This window comes from Sceloporus occidentalis, unplaced genomic scaffold (genome assembly GCF_023333645.1).
Source record: "Sceloporus occidentalis isolate IW3139 unplaced genomic scaffold, rSceOcc1.0.p SCAF_2, whole genome shotgun sequence".
In the NCBI taxonomy this organism is placed as follows: Eukaryota; Metazoa; Chordata; class Lepidosauria; order Squamata; family Phrynosomatidae; genus Sceloporus; species Sceloporus occidentalis.
Window position 1 is genome coordinate 205,698,935 of NW_028316982.1, and position 21,375 is coordinate 205,720,309.

Below are 21,375 nucleotides of genomic sequence, written 5' to 3' on the forward strand. Positions count from 1 at the left end.
CCTTCTTACCTGCAATCTATAGATTTAGTAAGAATGCCTGTGGGCATAACATGTATGACAAGCCTACACAGTGTGACCATACACCCCAGCCATTTGTGAAGTTAACAATATTTTTGAATGCTGAAATGGGGCTTCTGTTATTTGTGGTTTCTTTGTCACTGAAATGTGTTGCAGGTATGGTTCTGGGGAGAGTGACAGTGACTTTCTTTGCTTGTGGTATATTATTATTTGCTATGCTCAGTTCTTTAAATGTTACTTAGCCCATTCTTTCATGCTTGTTTCTTATTCTGGCAGGACATTTTCTCTGCAACGATCAAGACAGCTGTACTGAGACAACTCCAGAAGAGGCAGAAATGCACACCTTGGAGTCCTCCGATGAGGGTGATAAAATCAGCAAGGTGTGAAACTTTCATTTCCACATTGTAAATAGCAAAATATCTGTGGGCTGAAAGCTGGCATGCTAACTTCACAGCTGTGTGTGATCAGAGTATCTTTCTCAGGAGACTGTTGATCTGAACATTTTTTAAAAAGTGTTTATAAATGAAATGGGATGAAACTAATTAAACCCTTGATTATAGCTTTTTAAATTGAGCACCTACAAAAATGTATGTTTTTAGAATCTGTAGCACAGTCATCATGGTGGTATTCTACATGAAAACCTATTCCGGACAATCTCTCTTTGACTGAAGCAAATGTCAACAGTTCTGTTAAAATAGCTGAACTAATTGATGCTTATTAGCATATGAAGTTCCCAGTGTATTTTTATTTTTTTGGTGGTAGCTCTCTGTGCAGTTTTCTCTCTGTGGAAATGAGGTTTCTTTGAAGGTGCATGAACAGAAATTATAATGTGACTTTGAAAGGGCAGTAACTGTAGCTGATGCATAAAAATCCCTGAATGTCATTTGAATGGTGCTTTAAAGTTGAATCTCAAATCATACTGAACATTTGTAGTGCAGAATCTAAAGAATTTTTCTCATTAAAAATATAAATGAAGTCTGGGCTCTGTGGAGCTTTTCTGTATTTTCTGCTTTATATTTATTTTTCCACCAGAGTTTGGTAATTATGATTTTTGTCTAAGGGCAGACTGACATTGTACTAATTTCTTTGCCTGTGTGTTCTTTTAAAAAGAGTTTTTTTTGTATTATACATATATTCTGTTACATTTGGCCCTCCATATAATATTCTTTATCCATGGATTGACTTGAAAATATGCCAAAAAAGTATAAATTCCAAATAGGATACTTTGATTTTGCCATTTTATATAAGGGATACCATTTTACTATGCAGTTGTATTTAATGGGCATCCATGGATTTTAGCATCCATGGATTTTGCTATCCATGGGGCGGCCTGGAAGCAAACCTCTGCGGATACCAGGGGCCCACTGTATATTTGATGAATGCATTAATTTCCATTAACATGAGCGAGGATACTTCATGTGATGGCAAGAAACATGCATACATGCAAAACAGATGGGTATGTATGTATCAGATAAGAGCAGGTACACACAGGACACATGATACAACTAATACAAAAACCATACTTGAGCTCAAAACCTATCTTGTGGGAGGTGGCTCTGAGTTGTGAACTGAGCCACAAGTTATATTGTGTGGGTATCACAGTGGAAAGGAAGGAAAAAGCACTTGGCTGCTGATTTCCTGACTCTGTCATGCAAGCCCTTCCTTTGATAGCTGCTACTAAACACTGGATGTCAGCTAAACAGAAGGTACTCCCAGGCTAAAGGCAGCTGCAAAACTTGCATCAGGTCCTAAAACTCAGATACCGAGCTCATATGTCATGCAGAAAGCTATTGAAGCTTCAACTCTAGTTTCCTGCAGAATCAATTACAGTAAGTGATGTTGTTGTTTTCTTTTCAAAAAGCAAGAAAGAAAATACTAATTCTAATTGTTCTTGGGGTATGTAGCCTTTAAAACTTTATATATGGTCTGTGCTGGAAATTATGACTCAATTTTAACAAGAAGTACAATTGATGAAGCTGGTTAGTAATTGAAATATATTCCTAAATTACCTATCAATGCATGTTTTCTACCTAGATTCCTAATTTTTGCATTGATATAATTGTGAGCTTTGCATTGATATAATTGTTTTTAATTCTTCTTTTCATTTACATTTAACATATATGAAAGTTTTTTTATGCTCAATGTGCAAATTAGTAGGGGAAAAGAGGCTTAATGATTTGTCAGCTTAACTACTTGAAGCAAAGCATGCATCATTTATGACCAGTTTGATTTAACTATCTCAGTCATTAATTGTCAGTAGGTTTAAATGTACTATCTGTGTTATCAGTCTCATGTATAAGTATGCTATAAAGAATGGAAAATTAATTAAGGACTTCATTTAAGTAATACCATTTATTGGTATATCTGAAAAAAATTGGCATGCTCATAACTAACTTTAATATGCTCAAGTGTGTGCGTGTGTGTATTCAAGTGAAACATTTGTAATGTCAAATTTTCTTTTTAAAATTAAAATAAGGATAGGTCCTATTTTGGAGAACATACTTAAGAATTAATGCATTGATTGACTAGAATTTTTAAATGCATTAACTAGAAAAGATCCCAACACAGTAGTATCTTGTAAAACACAAGACCATTAAGCCCTATTCCATTGAGTCATATTTCTATATTTGTATGTAATTAAATACTCTAAAACTGAAAGACCACAAGAGAACATTTGTTTAATTTTTACATTTGGTGGAAGACATGCTTGAAAATTTTGGTGTCCACTTTATTCTTAATTCAGTTTTTGTATTATATCTTTATAAAATTAGATCACATTTTAAGGATTTTGACAATATGACCTTGCCTGTACTAGGTCGACTTATCCACGGGTCAAATGTAATTATACTTTAACTCTTATTAAAAAGGGAACCATCCCCTGGTGAAAGGCAAAAGTACAATCTGTCCTAGAAGCACTGACCTCCCTCTATTCTGTCTTCCATCCAGCCTTTAGTGTGAGCTAAAACAGTTATGCCTGCAATTATTTTGTAGGTTTTTTGGCATTGTTTTCCTTTGCTTCATCATTTAGATCCTTTGTTACATGCCCCCAAGTTTTACCCTTGACTTATCCAAGGGTCATATAAAAATCCACAATTTTGCCTCCAAAACCTGCCCTCGACTTATACATGAAGTCGACTTATAGTTGATTATATACGGTGCATCTTCATGGCTGACCTAGAACAATTCCATTTTCTCTGGCACTCAGAATCCTCTTCTTGCCCTGTGGTACATTGATGATATTCTCATAGTTTGGATTAATGAAGAGAACTCACTCAAAACATTCCACCAGAATTTCAACAATTTCCATCCTACCATCAACCTCAGGCTGAAACTATCAAACACGTTTAGTTTCTGGACATCGCTATACAGCTACACAACAGACATTTCAGTACCACACTATATCGCAAGCCCACTAGGTGCTAGACATACCCCACTAGGTGCTTGATATACCTACATGCTTCCAGTTTCCTCACTGATCATACTATTAGATCCAAGGTTTACAACCAAGCCCTCCAATGCAATCACATCTGCTCACTCCACAAGACAGGGACACCAAACTCGTGCAATCACAACAAGCATTTCTCAAGCTAAGTTACACACCATATGAAGTAAAAAGCAACAACAACAACTTCAAACCCAAAAAAAACTTGTACCCAGGAGTAATCTATTACAGAGCAAACTGAAGACAGAAAATGGCAGAATCCCACTAGTGGTCACTCCATATCATCAATGACCCTATGCTGGACAATAATCCTGCACTCTCAAAGGAAAGTGGTGAAAGGGTTTTACTTTATTACAGACTCATTCCAGCATTCATATGGTTATTTACTCACCTTGACTATCGACAACATCGTTGCTTCTGACATTGTCCCCCAGTGACCATCTAGAACTGGTCACCCCATCACAATACTCGCTAGTTTGCATTTCTATTGCTATTCTCTTGGCCTGCTTATACATATCTGTTTCTAGGTACTTCACTCCATGTATCTGAGGAAGTAGACTGAAGTCTACAAAAGCTTCTGCAATGTGCTGTACATTGAGCTACCTCTATACCAAGTGCGGAAACTTCAGTTAGTTCAAAACATGGCAGCCAGGTTGATTACTGGGACATCCAGGAGTGCTCACATTATGTCAATATTAAAATCACTCCACTGGCTGCCAGTTAGTTTCCAAACAAGGTACAAAGTGTTTAAAGCCCTACATGTTTGGGTTCAGGTTACCTACAAGATTGCCTCCTCCCATATAATCCACCCAAAACACTCTGGTCCTCTGGCGGACATTTACTCCAGTCAGCCAGGACTAGGTTGGCAACCATCAGCCAGAGGACTTTTTCTTCAGCCACCCCCAAACTTTGGAATAATCTGCTGGAAAAGATTCAACAGCTGAATATGCTGTCTGAATTTAAAAGAGCATTCAAGACCAGTCCTTTTCAGCAGGCTTATCCAGATGATTTTAAATTGTGAATTTTAAATGATTAATTTTAGATGTGGATTATTTTAATATGTGTACATCTTATTTGTCCTTTTAAATTGATGTGTATTTTAACTGCTGTTGGTTAACTGTTGTTGTTCCCCACCTCAATCCATGGGGAGACGATGATGATGCTACCAACATTTTCTTTCTCTCAGTTAATCTCAAAGGTGCTACAATATCACTTTGCATACTAGCACTGCTGTCTTTGAATGCATACATACAGTTGGCCCTCCACATGTGCAGGAGTTAGGGATGCAGGTCCCCCGTAAAAGTGCAAAAAATCATGGATATCTCTAGCTCCTTCCCAAATATGCATGTTACAGTTCCCAGCTGATTCTGCAAAAATATCTGTTTCTTCTTGAGGAGAGGGAGGAGAAGGCCACACACTGCCATTGGGGTGAACGGGGTTGGGCCAACTGCAGATGGCAAACCCACAGATGGCAAGAGTTGACTGTACTCACATGAGTAGTTTATATCCCTCTATTGTTGTTGCTGCTGCTGCAGCCTTCAAGTCATTTTCCAACTTAAGGTGAATTTATCATGGGATTTTTTTGGCAAAAAGGTTTGCCATTGCCATCCTCTGAGAGTCAGCGAGTGTGACCTGCCCAGGATCACCCAGTGGGTTTCATGGCTTAGTGAGGATTCGAACCCTGTTCTCCAGAGACATAGTTCAATGCTCAAGCCTTATGGAAAACATACAATAAGCCACCTATATCATCTTATAGAAAACATGATGATTTTAGATCATCAGATGATCAGTCACATTTGGCCAAATGACAGTTCAGGAAGACAAGTCAGAGTAAAGGCAGGAAACATGACCTCTACTCTGGTTTGGCTTTCTCAATCATCATATAAGCTTATGTGGTTGCCAGCATGCAGTTGACAAGAGGCCTATTCAATTATATTTTGCTACACTGATCAGGATGTGAACATCATGCCATCATTCTGATCAGTCAAGCCTTTTTGTACCATTTTTACTCTTTATTTGCAAAAATGGAGTGGGTGAGATTAGAGATGTCTTAAATCTCCTATTAGTGTTAAATTCAGTAATAAGCAGGTAACAGGTGTGTGTATGCTCATTGCAACAGTGGTGTGGGTGGAATATTAAGCACTTGTGGTGGTGGTATCATCATCATCATCATCATCATGTACAGCACCATCAATGTACAGGGGACTTTACAACAGAATGAAATTTAGAACTACTTCAGTAATACTTCCCTGGCACAGTTTCCTTTGCTCTGAATTAAGGCAGCCATCTCATGAAATTCCCACTGGGTGGTCCTCACACAGAGTAATGATTATTTTACAGTGACATTTGAATGGTTAAAGTTTGTTGAACCTACGTTTTCTTTAAAAAAATTTTTTAGCAATAATCACAACACATCAAGATAATTTTTAGACAAGGAAAATATTTAGCCCATGTTCTCTAAAGCTGTCGACTCATAATTTTTAATTGGCAAACTGCTTTATTTCTTGACATTTTAATATTCCCATATAGTACAGGTTGCAGCCAATCAGCTCTGCTGAGCCACGGGCAATAGACATTTATTTTCCACTAGGGATTTTGCTTCTTCCTTTCAAGTTTAAGCTGTCCTTGCTTGAGTTCTTTTTTGAAAGCCCCTTGAAAGGGAGAATTAAGAACCCACTGCAGCTTAAATCTGAGAATTTCATTCTTGTTGACTCTATTGAGCACGGGAGGTCTGAAGGGAAATACGGTAGCTGTCCTTTCTCATTTACATGCAGGAGGGTATCGAGCAGCTTGGAATGCTGTAACATGGAATGAGAAGATTTTTTTCTGTTTGGTTAAGTGGGTCAAGGAATCTGGATTTGGTTCTTTGTTTGGGTTGCTGAAAATGGCGAATAGCGGAATTATCAGTGTAGCATCGTTCTGATGATGTCAGTTCTATGGAGAGTTAAACGTAAATCCAGAAATGAAGGCACTGAGGGAGCTTCTGATTCTCTTCAGCATATGCTTCATTTGGTGAGATCTACCACATAGCACACATAAGAAGAGTGTTATATTACACATGAAAGAAATGATTGGCTATTGCTTTCAAAGAAAATGGAGTGATTCAAAGTTCTTGCTTTAAATATCTAGGTTTCTGGGTCACCAGGGTATTAAGTAAAAATGAGGGGAAATGGCTGAGAAATATTTAACTAACTGAAACGGTAAATACTTGTTAAAATTTTATATTTGGCTGTTTTATAGTTGGACAAGGCTGAATTTTTGTGGAGACTGATTTTTATTATTGCATGACTGAAAAGGGAAAGATGTGGCTTTTCTTAGTAAATTGATGCATGTCGTTTTGCAAACTGCTACCTCCAATACGCCTAAAAATACTAATTAAGGCCACCAAAAGTGAATTGTGATTCAGATAGTATTATCTCAAGCATTATTGTTTTACTGTAAATTAACAAATACTGGGTTGTGTTTTTTAAGCCGATCTGTTTTTCAAGGAAGTACCCTTATACTATGTTATTTGTTATCGTGTAGTTAACATTAAAGATATATGATTAAGAAGATCTCAAAGAGAATAAATACTATGAAGGCTCCAGCTATAGCAGCTAAAAGTCATATAAAACGTCTTGTTCCCTCAACATTTAATGGTATGCAGTTTTTCTTAAGACAGAAAAGTGTATAAAACTCAGAAAATAATATTTTACATGACACAGGAATAAATATGCCTATGACTATAAATATCTTTAAGACTACACTTATGCTTTGATGTTTTGTGTGCAGAATCCCCCTGCTATTTGGAACCTTTATGTGTGAGCATTTCAATTTGTGCAATTGTGATGGTCTTTTCCCAAGCCATTCTAGTTGCACAATCTGTACTAACTGTATATATTGGCCCCATGTGGCAATGCTGGTTCACACAATTGGCATGTCTGTGTAATCCTTGCTGGTAATAAGCCTTCTGGCAATGCTTTATATCTGTAGGGGGATGCTGAATTCAAGGTCCAGCCATAACACTTGAAACTTCTGTGAACAGTTAGATTATTCCCACTATATTTCATTTTATTTTCGAAAGAGATGTAATTTAGATGATAAAGATATTATCACTAATGCTTTGAATGGATTTTAATTGTTTGAATGGCTTCCAGAATAAATGTACTATGAAAACATGTTTTATGATGCACATGGGTCATGAATTTAAATATATAAATTATGTGTAAATTATTGTAGTTGTTATGTGCCTTCAAGTCATTTCTGACTTATGACAATCATAAGGCAAACCTATCATGGGGGTTTCTTGGCAGAATTTGTTCAGAGGGAGTTTGCCATTGCTTTCTTTGAAAGCTGAGAGAGTGTGACTTTGTTTTCATGTCTGGGTGGAGATTCAAACCCTGGTCTCTCAGCATCTTAGTCCCAGCACTTAAACCATTACACCACACTAGTTCTATACATAATCCAAGTAGTCTTCAGGCTCTGAAAACAAGATAATAAAGGTGTCTTTCTTTGTGATTCAGTAAACAATAAAATTTCCAGAGTCATATAAGAATTGGAGTGGGGTTTGGATACATCTCTCTTTGTTTATCATGCACATCTATCTGTCAACAATATAAAGAAAGTTTTCAGAACCAATTTGATTTATATTGGGTTAAGGAAATAATTTCAGCTTACTGATCTCAGATAGAATAAATACTATCTGAGATAACACTAGCCAAATCCTGAAAGGTGTGTTTTTGAGAAGGAAATTAGAAGTGGCTTCTAACAGAAGGGGCTTCTCTTGTACTTGTCACTATCAGAATTTTTATGATGTGAGTATTGTAATAGATATTACATAAACTACAACAAGGAGTAAATAAGAGTATTGGGCTGCACCTGCACTGCAGAAATAATGCAGTTTCACACTGTTCTACCTGTCATTGTTCAATGCTGTGGAATTCTGGGATTTATAGAGTGGTAGGGCAAGCTCTCTGATAGAGAAGGCTAAATATCTCACAAAACTACAAATCCTGGGATTCCATAGCATTGAGCCATGGCACTTAAAGTGGTGTCAAACTGTATTATAACTGCACTGTAGATGCAGTGTTAGTTAAATTCCTGAAGGATCCTCTGCTTTGTACAGTTGTCCCTCCATATTCACTAGGGTTAGGGGAATATGGAAAAACCGCAAATAACAAAAACACTGTTTTTACCTGAGAGGACACCTCTCTAGGAATCTCTAGGTCCTCCAGTGCAACTCTGTGGTCAATGTCCAACATACACTGACCATAGAATGGCACTGGAGTAGCTACAAATGGTCTTTCAGTACAATTTTTAGTTAAAGTTGACCACAGAGTTGCACTGGAGGACCTAGACAGTCCTAGAGAGAACATATTAATGAAATCCGTGAATAATCAAAGCCGCAAATATGAAGGGATGACTGTATATTTCTAATTTTCTGTAAGGAGTACCAGTAACTGGTGGTTGTAGAGGAACAGTGAGTGGGTCCTTAGGGTCAACTAGTTAAATAGGATACATTGTCCTATTATTGAGAGCAGAAAGGTCTGTCCCTCATTACTGCATCAGCCAACCAGGTTGCTTTCTGTTTACCCATCCAACGTATGTTTAAGTGTGCAACCTTTTTAGAATGTGCACACACATATTCTTTATTTTAATTTTTAATTGCTTTCCTGGAAACATCATTGCTTTTTGAATTTAATATAATTTAATGTATTTACTTTTATAACATTTACATTTATTACATTTCAATCAGGAACAGAAATTTTGCCCTAAAATGAACCTATCATGGGGTTTTCTTGGCAACATTTGTTCAGAGGAGGTTTGCCATTGACTTCCCCTAAGATTGAGAGTATGTGACCTGCCTAAGCTCACCTAATGGGTTTCATGGCTTACAGGGGTATCAAATCCTTGCCCCCAGAGACGTAGTCCAGTGCTCAAACAACTGTACCATCACGTCAAAAAACCTCCATCACCCCCCGTTTCTACAATCACTTTATTTTCCCAACTACTTCTATCTCCACTGACTGAAAGCAGCACTCAGAGAGTCATCAAATGCTCTGAGTCTGGTGACCGAGCAGATGTTGTGGTCTCCCAACACTGGGCATGCCCTCTGATAGCAGCTCCAATAATGTGTCCTCTGAGAAGTGCACATATCTCACATATCCACATTCTGTGGATCCAGAAATGTTCTTTCTTCTCAAGCATAATTGAATAATGGGGTTTCTGTATTGGAAATAAAGTTGGAAATGCTGTGTCCCTCAGAATTAAAGTATTTTCCAAGAGGCTTTTCCGAAGTGTTGGTGATGATGTGATCACTGAATTACTGTTTCTGGATATTGTGTAAAGATCAATTGTGGCTTTCCCCTCATATTTAATGCTTCATCTGGGATGCTAGTATTCAGACACAAAAGTGACTTGGGCGGGATACAGACTGCCCAAAAAGGGCGGTCTGCCGGCACCTCCTTTTCCACTGGCGGGAAGCCGCAGTGAATAAACCACACAGTTTCCTGCCAGCAAAAAAAGAACCTGCAAAAAACAGGTTCTTTTCCTGGCGCACTTGTGATGCCCGAGTGCGCCAATGGTGGCACTCATGATGTCACAAGTGTGCCATGACGTGTGGACGCTAAGTGTCCATCACATCAAAATGACGGCGGCCGTGTGTACAGGGCACCGCCATTTTGACACCCTCCTGACGTGCCAGGGATAAAGCATGTATGGGTGGTGCGCCCTCAGCCAACCCCTAGCATGTGATGAGGGCGCACTTTAGGCCCATCTGGATCGGGCCCTTGTTGCTTTAAAAAGTTGTGATTTCACACACATATGCACAAATTATGCAATGTTTGATGGGCATTTTAGTTTCATCTTTCACTTGGTTTCAGCTTAATTAGAGTAGGTGGCTGATGACAAGCAATGATAGGAAGATATAGATATAAATATACAGTATATGATTTTGGGATCAATATTGCACCTGTATCAGATGGGATTGCCCTGGACCTACAGGCACAGACCCATAGGTTGGTTGCACTACTAAGTCCTGCTCCTGCACCTGGATGACCAAAAACATTCAGTGCTAATAGTGTGTTTTATTACCTTTGGCTTTTCTGGAGAGGAGTGACCAATCCATAATGATTTTGCTTTAGTTAGGCTGAGATTGGGCTACTGAAAGGTGATCCATATGGAGCTGTCTTTAAGAAGTGCCCTGAAATGACAATTGGTTCAAATTGCAGCACCATCAACAAAGCTTTTAGCTAGTACTGTATAGGCTTTATAGAGCACACAGCACCAGTTTCAGCAACTTCGTTGGCTCCTAATTGGTTTTGAAATTTGAAGATCTATTTTGTGGGTTCCTGCCAGCTGAAGTATGAGAGCTAGAAAAGGTAGCTTTTTTGGAATACAACTCACAGAATCCACCAGCTGGCTTGGCCAATGAGAGATTCTGGTAGTAGTCTGCAAACAACCTCTTTGAAATATTGTATATGATAAGGCTTCCACCAGGCTTCTGTTCAATGATGGCAGTTGAGTTGCAGAACTTCTCCTTGGGGTGATTGGCTTTGTACTTTCCTTTTGTGGCTTGTAGGTAGCAACCACTAGTGAGTTCTTGTGTTTCTAGTGATCATTTTCTGTGATAATCACTGGCTTTGCTGACTTGGATTTTACAAATGATATTTTATTGCTCTGAATTGTTTTATTTATTTTCTTTGAGTTGGATTCGTTTTGTTGACCATACAAGCCACCTTACTGATTTTAAATTGAATGACAGATTTTAAATAAATGGAGCCATCAAAGCATCCATGTTTCCTACATACACGCCTTAGCCTCATACATGTTCATGCCAGCATAATGAAAATAGAACTGTAGTGGTCATTTCTTAGGTGGGCAGGGAACTGCTTGGACATGATGTGCACCATCTATAGCGTGTATACTGTCATTTAAATCCTGCATTGAAGGATAGCCCAGTAAATATGCTTCCTAATATAATTCCATATCCATGCAGACCCTAATATTCCAGTTGAAATTGATAAAAAAGATAGACAAGAGCAGGGGTAGACAACCTTTTTGAGCTGGGGGCCGGGTTGCTGTCCCTCAGGCGACTGGGGGGCCGAAGCCGGGGGTGGAGCTTCAACCCTCTGGGGCGGGGCCACGTGCCAGGGGTGGAGCTTCCACCCTCCAGGGCGGGGCCGCATGCCGGGGATGGAGCTTCCACCCTCCGGGGTGGGGCCGCATGCCGGGGGGTGGAGCTTCCACCCTCCAGGGGTGGGGCCACGTGCCAGGGGCGGAGCTTCCACCCTCCGGGGGCCAGGCCTCCCCATCTTTGCTGGACCCTGACGGGGCCCCAGGCCCCGTCAGAGACCGGCAAAAAAGCTGGTGGGGGCCGCCAGCACTGGAGGGCCCCAGCAACGGCACCGGGCCTCCCAGAGGCCCCCTGCCGCCATCGGAGCTCTGGGCGCCGCCATTTTGGGCAGTCGGCAGGCCCACGGGCCGGAGGTTGCCGACCCCTGGACAAGAGATTACATTCACAATATTTAAAAATGTATCCTAGAGGTTTGATACTTACTTTACAAAACATACACAAGGTGTTAATTTCACCAGTAGATTAGAGGGATGTGATATAAATTAAATGCAAATCAATTGCAATGCCTGGAAATGTAATGTTCCTTTTATGAATTCAGATTCTAGTTTAGTTATTTAGTTATGAAGAAGAGTTTAATGAATGCATTCAGAAACTCATTTAAAACTGTTTGCAAAATTCAGGATTTTGTGAAAGCCATGTTTGCTAGCACACATCTGATTCTCTTCTGGAGCAAGTTACAAGGTCAAAAATACAGTTGCTAAAAGACTGCAAATTCTGAGCCTGGTGAGGACAAAAGTGATGGTAGTCTAGCATTTGCTCAAATACAGCTCCCAACAACTGGGAACAATCTTGTCTCTTGCAGTTGTAGCAATTCTAAGGATAATTGGCATTTGACATTTGAATTGGCTGTCCTACTGTGATACCCGAATGATAGTTATACACTGTAAGGATAACCTCATGTGAAATTTATAGAATTATGTTGATGCAGCAGTTAGCAAACTTTCAAGATTGGTGTTTTAGTATGAGATATGGTATCTTGTATATTGTAGTGCATACTTTCTTTAGAAGGTGTCAGTTGTCATTTGTATAACTCAGAACCAATTGAACTCTTTTTATATCAGATACAATATATCATCTTTTGCTTTAGCAAGCTGTAGTAATTTGTACCTATTTAAACCTTTATATAGAAAAAACATTGATTATGATTAACTTGAACAGTACAATGGGACTATAATGTTGACTGTTCGTTCTGGAAATAATAACTAGTTTGTCTGTATTTTTTATTTTAAAGAGTACAGAACAAGTTGCTGCTTTCTGTCGCAGTCTTCATGAAATGAATCCACCAGACTCTAGTGTGACTCTTCAGGAATTTGCTGGACCTCAGCAAGCCGCCACAAGACAACTAACTGATGCTGATAAACTACGCAAAGTTATATGTGAACTTCTTGAAACAGAGCGCACGTATGTCAAGGTAAGCACATCTGCTAAATCAAAACACTGAATAGACATATTTTAAAGGTATATGGTAAAAAGCAGTACACATATGTGAGCATCCCTGTTTTCATCCTATAAAGTTATAATGGCCAACAGATGACACAGGGAATTCCAAATGCATCAAGTTTACATTATTCTTGTTAATGCCCAACATCTAATAGTAATTCAGGGTATTGTGGTGATGTTTTAAATTTGTAGTGTCTAGAAATCTGCTAAACTAATCTTTCCTCCCCCCCCCACCCTCCCCCCCATGTCCAGGACTTAAACTGTCTAATGGAGAGGTATCTGAAGCCTCTGCAAAAAGAAACTTTCCTCACTCAAGAAGAGGTATGGTACCAATTGCATGTTTGTTGACTGACATTTAAAAAGATGCTCTGAAGGCCTCTAAATGGGTCAAACTAGTGTTTTCATCATTTCTAGATAAACTGGTTAGGGAAGATGGGAACTGCAGTCCAGCACTTCTGGTGGTGAGGGAAATAGCTTTCTAACAAATTGATTCCTAAGTAAAAGGAAGCCAGAGGTTGATATTACTGAAGATTTTAAGGGCAAACATTTATGAACTGTTTTGCTCGATTCAAAACTTAGAATGAAATAAAATGGCTGACATATTTTTATCACACTTTGATAATGCTTCTTTCTTACCAGCTTGATGTTCTTTTTGGAAATTTGACTGAAATGGTGGCATTTCAAGTTGAATTTTTGAAAACTCTTGAAGATGGCGTGAGGCTGGTTCCAGATTTGGAAAAGCTTGAAAAAGTTGACCAATTTAAAGTAAGCCTTTAAGTTTTTTGCTGCACATTTGTAGTTGTTTTACAATATTTAAATGTCTGAGCAAAAGTAAATTGCCTGAACAGCTCTTTCCACACCTGTATGAAATCATTATTAGTATTTGTTTGTTCACTTCTTATGCTTATCAGGATATCATATGAGGTATCAGATTGTCAAACCCAGGATTGCTGTAATTAATCGACATAACAATTGCATTATCTGTGAAGGCATCCAAGATATTACATATCCAGTTTTACACTTTCGTTTTTGTGGTGGAAGGGCTAGCAACAGAATTGTAAATACCTGAGACCCTAGTTTAGATTAACCTGAGATACTGCTTCCTAGGAAATGCTTCTGAAATGCATATTCCATTCTTTTTTTCTCTCTTAGTGATCAAGCAAGCAAGCAAGTTACTTTTTATTATCTTCTCTCTTCTGTTGCAAGGACTTGTACATTATCAAAAAAATGCACACACACACATGCACACATAGTAATAAAAATGGATGACAAAGAAACTTTGCAGAAACATTGCTTAAATATTGCTTAAGCATCACACAGACAATGCTGTAGGGCAATATGAATCCATGTATAGTGTGTATATTTAAATGTAAATTATTCTCCTCAGTTTCTTAGTGTCATCTGATCTTAGTTAACAGGTAGCTCTTACATGGTAAATGATCCCTAGGTATGGATTTCCTGTAAAACTCTGCATTAAATAAATAATGCCAGTCTGGCTGCAGTCAGCTCTTGTCTTTGTATGTCTGAAAGTGGCAGCTGATAGTCTGTTGCTGTGTAAAGTACCTATAAACTTCCACTTCTGCCCATCTGGAGGCAGGAGGACATTGTACACTGAGATAGTTTTCTCCTCCAGAAATGAAGAACTTCACCTGCCTTCCCAAGAATGTCTGAGTAGTGGCAAAAATTTCTTATTAGTCATGGAAAGAACTTGTCATAGGTTCAGACAGAAAAATTTAGTTAAACATTCATATGATTGCTTTGTTAAAATGCTCCTTAGAGGACAAAGAAGAGCTACCTCTTATACACCCAGTCAAAATTACTAGTAACAGAATTGTGCTAAGTAAAATCTAGTCTGACTCTCAACCCACTTACAATACATGAACTGAGGATTTTTAAAAAATTTATAGTTAACACATTCCATTGTTTCTAAAGTAAAACAAACAGACCCTCCTTCATGTAGTTATGGTTTCAGAAGATCTGTGAAGCAGGGCACTGTGAAGAAACATCTGTTTTTGGACTTCTTTTTAAAAAAAATATGATAGAATTCCAATGAATTAAAAATATACCCTGATTTTACATTCTCTTGATCCTAGAAAGTATTGTTTTCCTTGGGCGGGTCCTTCCTGTATTATGCTGACCGTTTCAAGCTATATAGTGCCTTTTGCGCCAGCCACACAAAAGTTCCAAAAGTCCTTGTGAAAGGTGAGTGATGTTATGAGTGCACTGTTTCATAAAATTGTTACCACAACTTTTCTCAACCCTTAAAATTGTTTTCCATTTGTACGCATGGTTAAGGTAGGATGAGGAGATTGTGAGCTCTCTCTTGGTGGATGCATTTAAACATACAACCATATGTGAAGAATGAAGTGGATTAAGGATTCCTAAACTAAATGACAGTAGCAGTAGATGCCTGCTAAGATCCCAAGCGTCCTTTCCAGCCTGCTTCAAATCGCAATTCCTGGTATACTGAAGATCTGAGAAGGATGAAGTGGGCTGGACAACGACTAGAGCTCCACTGGCAAAAAAACTCGGCATTTATCTGCACTGATTAGCACTGACTATCCAGAGTTTCAGAAATAAATCTTTCCCAGCCTCACCTAGAAATGTGACAATTGGACATAGGGCTTTATGCACACAAACTCATGTACCCTGCCACCAAGTTGTAGCAATAGCAATAGCAAGTACATTTCTATACCGCTTATCAGTGCACTTAAGCAATCCCTAAATGGTTTACAAAGTGTAAGCTAATTGCTCCCAACAATCTGGGTACTCATTTTAGTGACCTCGGAAGGATGCAAGCCTGAGTCAAGCTTGAGCCCTTTTGCTGGTATTGAACTCACAACCTTATGGTTTGTGAGTGAGTGGCTGCAGTAAAGGCATTTAACCACTGTGCCACCAGGGCAGTTGTAGCCCCTTGCTCATCTGTGGAACAAGCCCGAGGAAAAGAAGAAGTCTGGTGTGAATAACACTGTCCTGTGTTTATGGCCCATGAAGTTGCATACTGAAATCTTCAAATGCTATGAGTCACAAGATCCATCTTTTATATTTTCCAAGTAAAGATGCAAACCTAGGGCATCTTTTAAGCCTGTCATCATCAAACAAATTGTTCTTGTTCCTATAGTCAGGAATTACATGTCCTTGCTTGATTTCTACTTATTTTCATGCTGTGCCTTTGTTCAACTTGTTACAATTTTTTGGTTGATGTAGGCTTGGATAAAGGCTGTCACATAAGAAACCATGTGTGTTGACCACAGCTTAAAGTAATCTCTTTACTAATATTGTTCTTGTCATTAATTGGTGTATTTTGCTCTATACAAACTATGTTCAAGCAGAAGAGATCAGCTAACCAGTGTAATAAATAATCTGTAATAAAGGTCAAATATTTTCATTGTGTATTAAGATTTTATTTTTATTTTTCTCTTACGCAGCTAAGACTGACACAGCATTTAAGGCTTTCCTGGATGCTCAAAATCCTAGACGGCAACACTCATCAACATTAGAGTCATATCTTATCAAACCCATCCAGAGGATATTGAAGTATCCTCTTCTTCTGAAAGAACTCTTTTCCCTCACTGATGCTGAGAGTGAAGAACACTATCACCTGGATGGTAAGTTTTTCTGCTTGAAAATAAAAATGAATGCATTCCATGATTTCATGTTTAAAAGAAAAAACATTCAGTTGTATAGATAATGTGTTACAAGGTTACCTACACTGGTAATATTTGAAAAGGTATATCTGAAAATATATGGAAAACCTTTAACTTGAAGCTTCAGTGAACCCCTGCTGGTGCAGAGGTTGGGTGGGATAAAGGGGTGTTGCGTGATTCAGATATGTAAATGCCTTTCAAACAGTGCAGAAAAATGCGGTCAAATCTCAGTGGAAACAGAAGGACCGCTTTTTGCTGCTATGTGTAAAGAATTGTTTTCTCTCATCATACTCACTTCCCAATCTGTCATGTCCTTTTTACTAGCAACCAGGTTTGTGTTGCCACGCAAAGGCTTATTGTATCTTTTTCTGGATTCAGTTTGAAAAACACTGTGTTGCTCTGTCCTCTTAGAGTGCAAATACTGGATCACAATAGGATACTTTGTTCTGTAATTACCACACACACCACACTTTTGGGTAGCCATGCAATTGCTTCACAACATGCAGAACATTCAGTTGTGCATGCATTATTGATCAGACAAAAAGTGGGTTAATCGAGCATGTGCAGTTCTATAACACACATTGTTTGGGTGTACAACTGGATGACATTTGTTAAAAATAAAATATGCACAGCTGCTGTCCCCAGTACCAAGAGGGCTATAGTGCAGGCAACCCCACTTTCTTTGCTGCTCTTTCCCACACTATGTTTAGTATCAGCTGGAATCTGCAACTGGTCAATAAGCACAGAGCAAAGTAGTTGAAAAAAACTGAAATAAGGACATAATTCCCCTGCTTTTAACCAACATAACGTATACACCATGGTGAGGTATACAACATGACTAACTGTGAGCATAAGGCTAGCTGGCTAAGTGCTCAAAAATACAGTTCTCACTTCTTTTTTTAAAGGAAAATAAATTAAGATTTTGATAGCATGGATATGCAATCTTGTTTTGTCTTTGTTAATGGCTTTCTGTTTCATTGTGTTTCTTCTAGTGGCCATAAAAACAATGAACAAAGTAGCTAGCCATATTAATGAAATGCAGAAAATCCATGAAGAATATGGTGCTGTTTTTGACCAGCTCATTGCAGAACAAACAGGAGACAAAAAAGAGGTAAGGGGCTTTGTTTTTGATCATTTGGAAGATACTTTCCTTGTTGAAACAGAACATATATCTTAGTGATTTAAATATATAACCATAACTGTTAGTAATATTTGTATTTATTATTAAATTATGAAGAGCCCTGGTGGTGCAGCAGTTAAATGCCTGTACTGCAGCCACTCACTTAAAACCATAAGGTTATGAGTTCAATCCCAGCTAAGGGGGCTCATGCTTGACTCAGGCTTGCATCCTTCCGAGGTTGCTAAAATGAGTACCCAGATTGTTGGGGGCAATTAGCTTACAGTTGTAAACCACTTAGACACTGTTAGTTCAGTATGAAGCAGTATACAAATGAAGCTGTTTGTTTATTAAGTCATTACATCCTGCTTTTCTTCCTTCATGAAACTCAGTGTGATGTACTTGGAGTTTCTCTTGTACCAATATGGGCCAAGGTACTCTGTTGATACGTGTGTGCTATATGATAGTAATGATATACCTGCAAGTCCTATTTTTTCCACTATGGAATTGGAAATCTAGAACATTGAGGACCATTTTGGAATGTCTGGGAGCCAGTCCTCCTCCCTCACCCCTGACCCACTGTGATTTGCATCTTCCAAATGAAATGGAAATGGCCAGAAATCCACTTTGATTTAAGAACTAAGGGCTTCTTCTGGAGCCTTATCTTGGACTGAATTTCATTCTTTGTTACTTAATCAGCACATTGTGTTTCTCTTCTTTTATAAACTGGTCAAGGAATGTTGTTTTGCATTAAAGGACATGATATTGATTTTAGAAAATACTTCTATAAAAAGATTTTGTACTAAAAAGGTGTCTGAGTTAAATGGGCAGCAGACTGTTTTTAAATTGCAGGTATTTATAAAATCTGCAGTTGGTAAATATGGTCTTAAGACATACCCCCCCCCCCCCCACACACACGTATACACAAAATAGCGCCTTTTCTAAGACAATGACTGGAATGATACACATATTGTGTAAAGCTAAAGATTTTTGATTCAGATCTAGCATTTTTTGTTTTTTGTTGATCCCCCCCTCACTCCCAATAAAGACTTAGGGCTTGTCTGTATGGATTATTTACTCCAAATTTTCCTCTGGATCGCTCTGTCCTGTTTACGTGACACAGGGCCAAATCCCCGAACTGCACTGTCTTCATGACATCCACATCCAGTTCAGCCTTTCCTCCACTTAATACAAAAGTTTAAACCTTACCTTTTGCTCTGGGTTTTTGGCTCTTTCTGCTGCAACGATGGGTGGCTACCTTCCCACATGGTCCTCAAGCCACCCAAGCATCTCCACTATGGGTGCGAGTCACTCTGAGATCAGAACGAGGCACTCAGCATCAATAATATGGCTTGGCACCTCATTCTAACCTCATTGGTGGCACTGGGCAACGAACAAGGATTGCATTGTAAAGCAGCCTGCCGTCGTTGCTGTGGAGAGAACATAGGTAAACAGGGAAGGGGGAGATTTGGGACCAAAGTACTCTGGGGGCAGCCCAGAGTATTCTGGACAGTGAAGACAAGTCCTTAGACATGTTATATAGGTTAATCAGCTAAATCTCTCAAAATAAATTAATTGAAATTATAATTCTGTATACTTGTCTGAAACAAAATTTCATGGAACTCATTTGGGCTTGCATTTAAGGAGATATATTTAAGATTGCACTATAAATCTTTGGTTAGCAGCCCTAGTTTGCCCACACATTGATTTCAGCATTCTGCATCAATAAACATGACTTACAGCCTTTGTTTACTCCTATGATGCTTAGTGTTTCAATTTTCAGTACAGGCACCCAGTGCTTGAATTATATTTTGTTTTAAAGGTTGCAGTGGCATTTCTTTTGTGTGTGTCTTTTGGTCGCTGGCAGGTTGCAGATCTTTCTATGGGAGATTTGTTGTTGCATACTACGGTCATCTGGCTTAACCCTCCTGCATCCCTTGGGAAGTGGAAGAAAGAACCTGAATTGGCAGCATTTGGTATGTGCTTTTTCAGAGATACAGGTGGGTGGGTGGAGGGAAAGGCAGAAGCGGCTATACAGTACCTCCTCGTCCTCCAGAGCTTGCAGGTAGACCAATGGAATGGGTGGGGGAGGAAGGCAAAAGCGGAGGTCTTAAGGCCTCCAGTCCAGCCAACACCCCAGGAGCCTCTTCCTCCTCTGCAGCTTGCAGGCAGACCAATGGAATGGGTGGGCGTGGGAAGGCAAAAGCAGAGGTCTTAAGGCCTCCAGCCCAGCCTACACCCCAGAAGCTTCCTCCTCTGCAGCTTGCAGGCAGACTGATGGAATGGCAATACAGTCGGCCCTTCTTATACACGGATTTTTTATACACGGATTTAAGCATACACGGTTTGAAAATGTTCCAAAAAAGTATACATTTACCTTGATGTTCCGTTTTTTATTAGGGACACCATTTTGCTATGTCATTATACTTAATGGGACTTGAGCATACACGGATTTTGTTATACACGGGGGATCTTGGAACCAAACCCCAGCGTATAACAAGGATCCACTGTAGTTACCTTTGCATGTATGACTTTTTAAAAACCACTATCAGTCTTCTCATTCTTCTGTCTTAAATATAAATCCATCAGGGCTATTGGCCTACATTCCTATTTTATGCAAATGCTGATCTTGGTTATTTTCCTAAGCACTGCAGTGTGACAGAATTAATTGCCTTCAAATGAACTAGGTATCATGACACTTTAATAAGATTAGTAATATGATTTTAAAAAGTCTTTGAAGTAAAGTATTGGCTTTATAACTTTGGAAGTTTATTTACTGAGTTTTGTCCATTTTATAATTTGAGCTCATATTGTGTCAGTTGCCTATAAGAACCTTATTGAATCAGAAAATTAAGTGACAATCAATAAACTGCTTACTTTTGAGTAATCCCATTAAATTACTCGAACAATGAATGACTTATGGCTCTAATGGCTACAGAAATGGGAGAGGAGGGGAAGCAACATAGGTGTGGTTGCTCCACCTCTATACTTTGTAGAAGATTGCCTTATACCTGTCAATCTTTGTCTAGCCAGATTTTTTAGAATGACATTTTGGTCACCAGTACTCCCAAGGTTATAAAGATCAGTTTTACCCAGTGGGAAGATCAACATCTGTATCCTCTTAAGAATCCCTTAATAATATCAAATTATCAAGTAACTATTTTAGGAAAATGGGATGTAACTTTATAATTAACATTTTTGAACAACTTTAAAAAATGTAGGTACTCTCTCTTCACAGGTATAGTATACATAGGTCCAAAACACACTGCAGAAATAACTGAGTTTGAAACCACTTTAACTGCCCTGACTCAATGCTAGCAAATGCTGGGAACTAGTTTTGTAAGACATTTAGCCTTCTCTGTTAGAGACCTCTGGTGCCACAATAAATGACAGTTCCCAGAATTCCCTAGCACTGAGCCAGGGATTATTTCTGCAGTCTGTTTTGGACCACTGCCATGTAAATGGCTACGAAGGAGTTGAAAACTCCCCGAGGTAGAGTTTATTATATATATGGCTAAAATTAATTCCCAGCCCTGTCAACCAGTGACTGAAGGAAATCCACAGCAGAATACAAACCAAAAATAAAATGTGGAGGGAT

General features: G+C 38.8%; 1 protein-coding gene across 6 annotated transcripts in view; it reads left to right on the forward strand.

Annotated features, from left to right (window-relative positions):
- The window catches only part of TIAM1 (TIAM Rac1 associated GEF 1), a 262,355-nt gene that overhangs the window by 225,377 nt on the left and 15,603 nt on the right, over window positions 1–21,375 (forward strand). For all 6 annotated transcript variants that reach the window (XM_089512109.1, XM_089512114.1, XM_089512112.1 and 3 more), the window contains 8 exons: window positions 295–398; window positions 12,805–12,984; window positions 13,266–13,334; window positions 13,653–13,778; window positions 15,107–15,215; window positions 16,442–16,621; window positions 17,653–17,771; window positions 19,645–19,753. In XM_089512109.1, coding sequence (XP_089368235.1) covers window positions 295–398; window positions 12,805–12,984; window positions 13,266–13,334; window positions 13,653–13,778; window positions 15,107–15,215; window positions 16,442–16,621; window positions 17,653–17,771; window positions 19,645–19,753 — 996 coding nt within the window. The remainder of the gene's footprint in view (window positions 1–294; window positions 399–12,804; window positions 12,985–13,265; window positions 13,335–13,652; window positions 13,779–15,106; window positions 15,216–16,441; window positions 16,622–17,652; window positions 17,772–19,644; window positions 19,754–21,375) is intronic.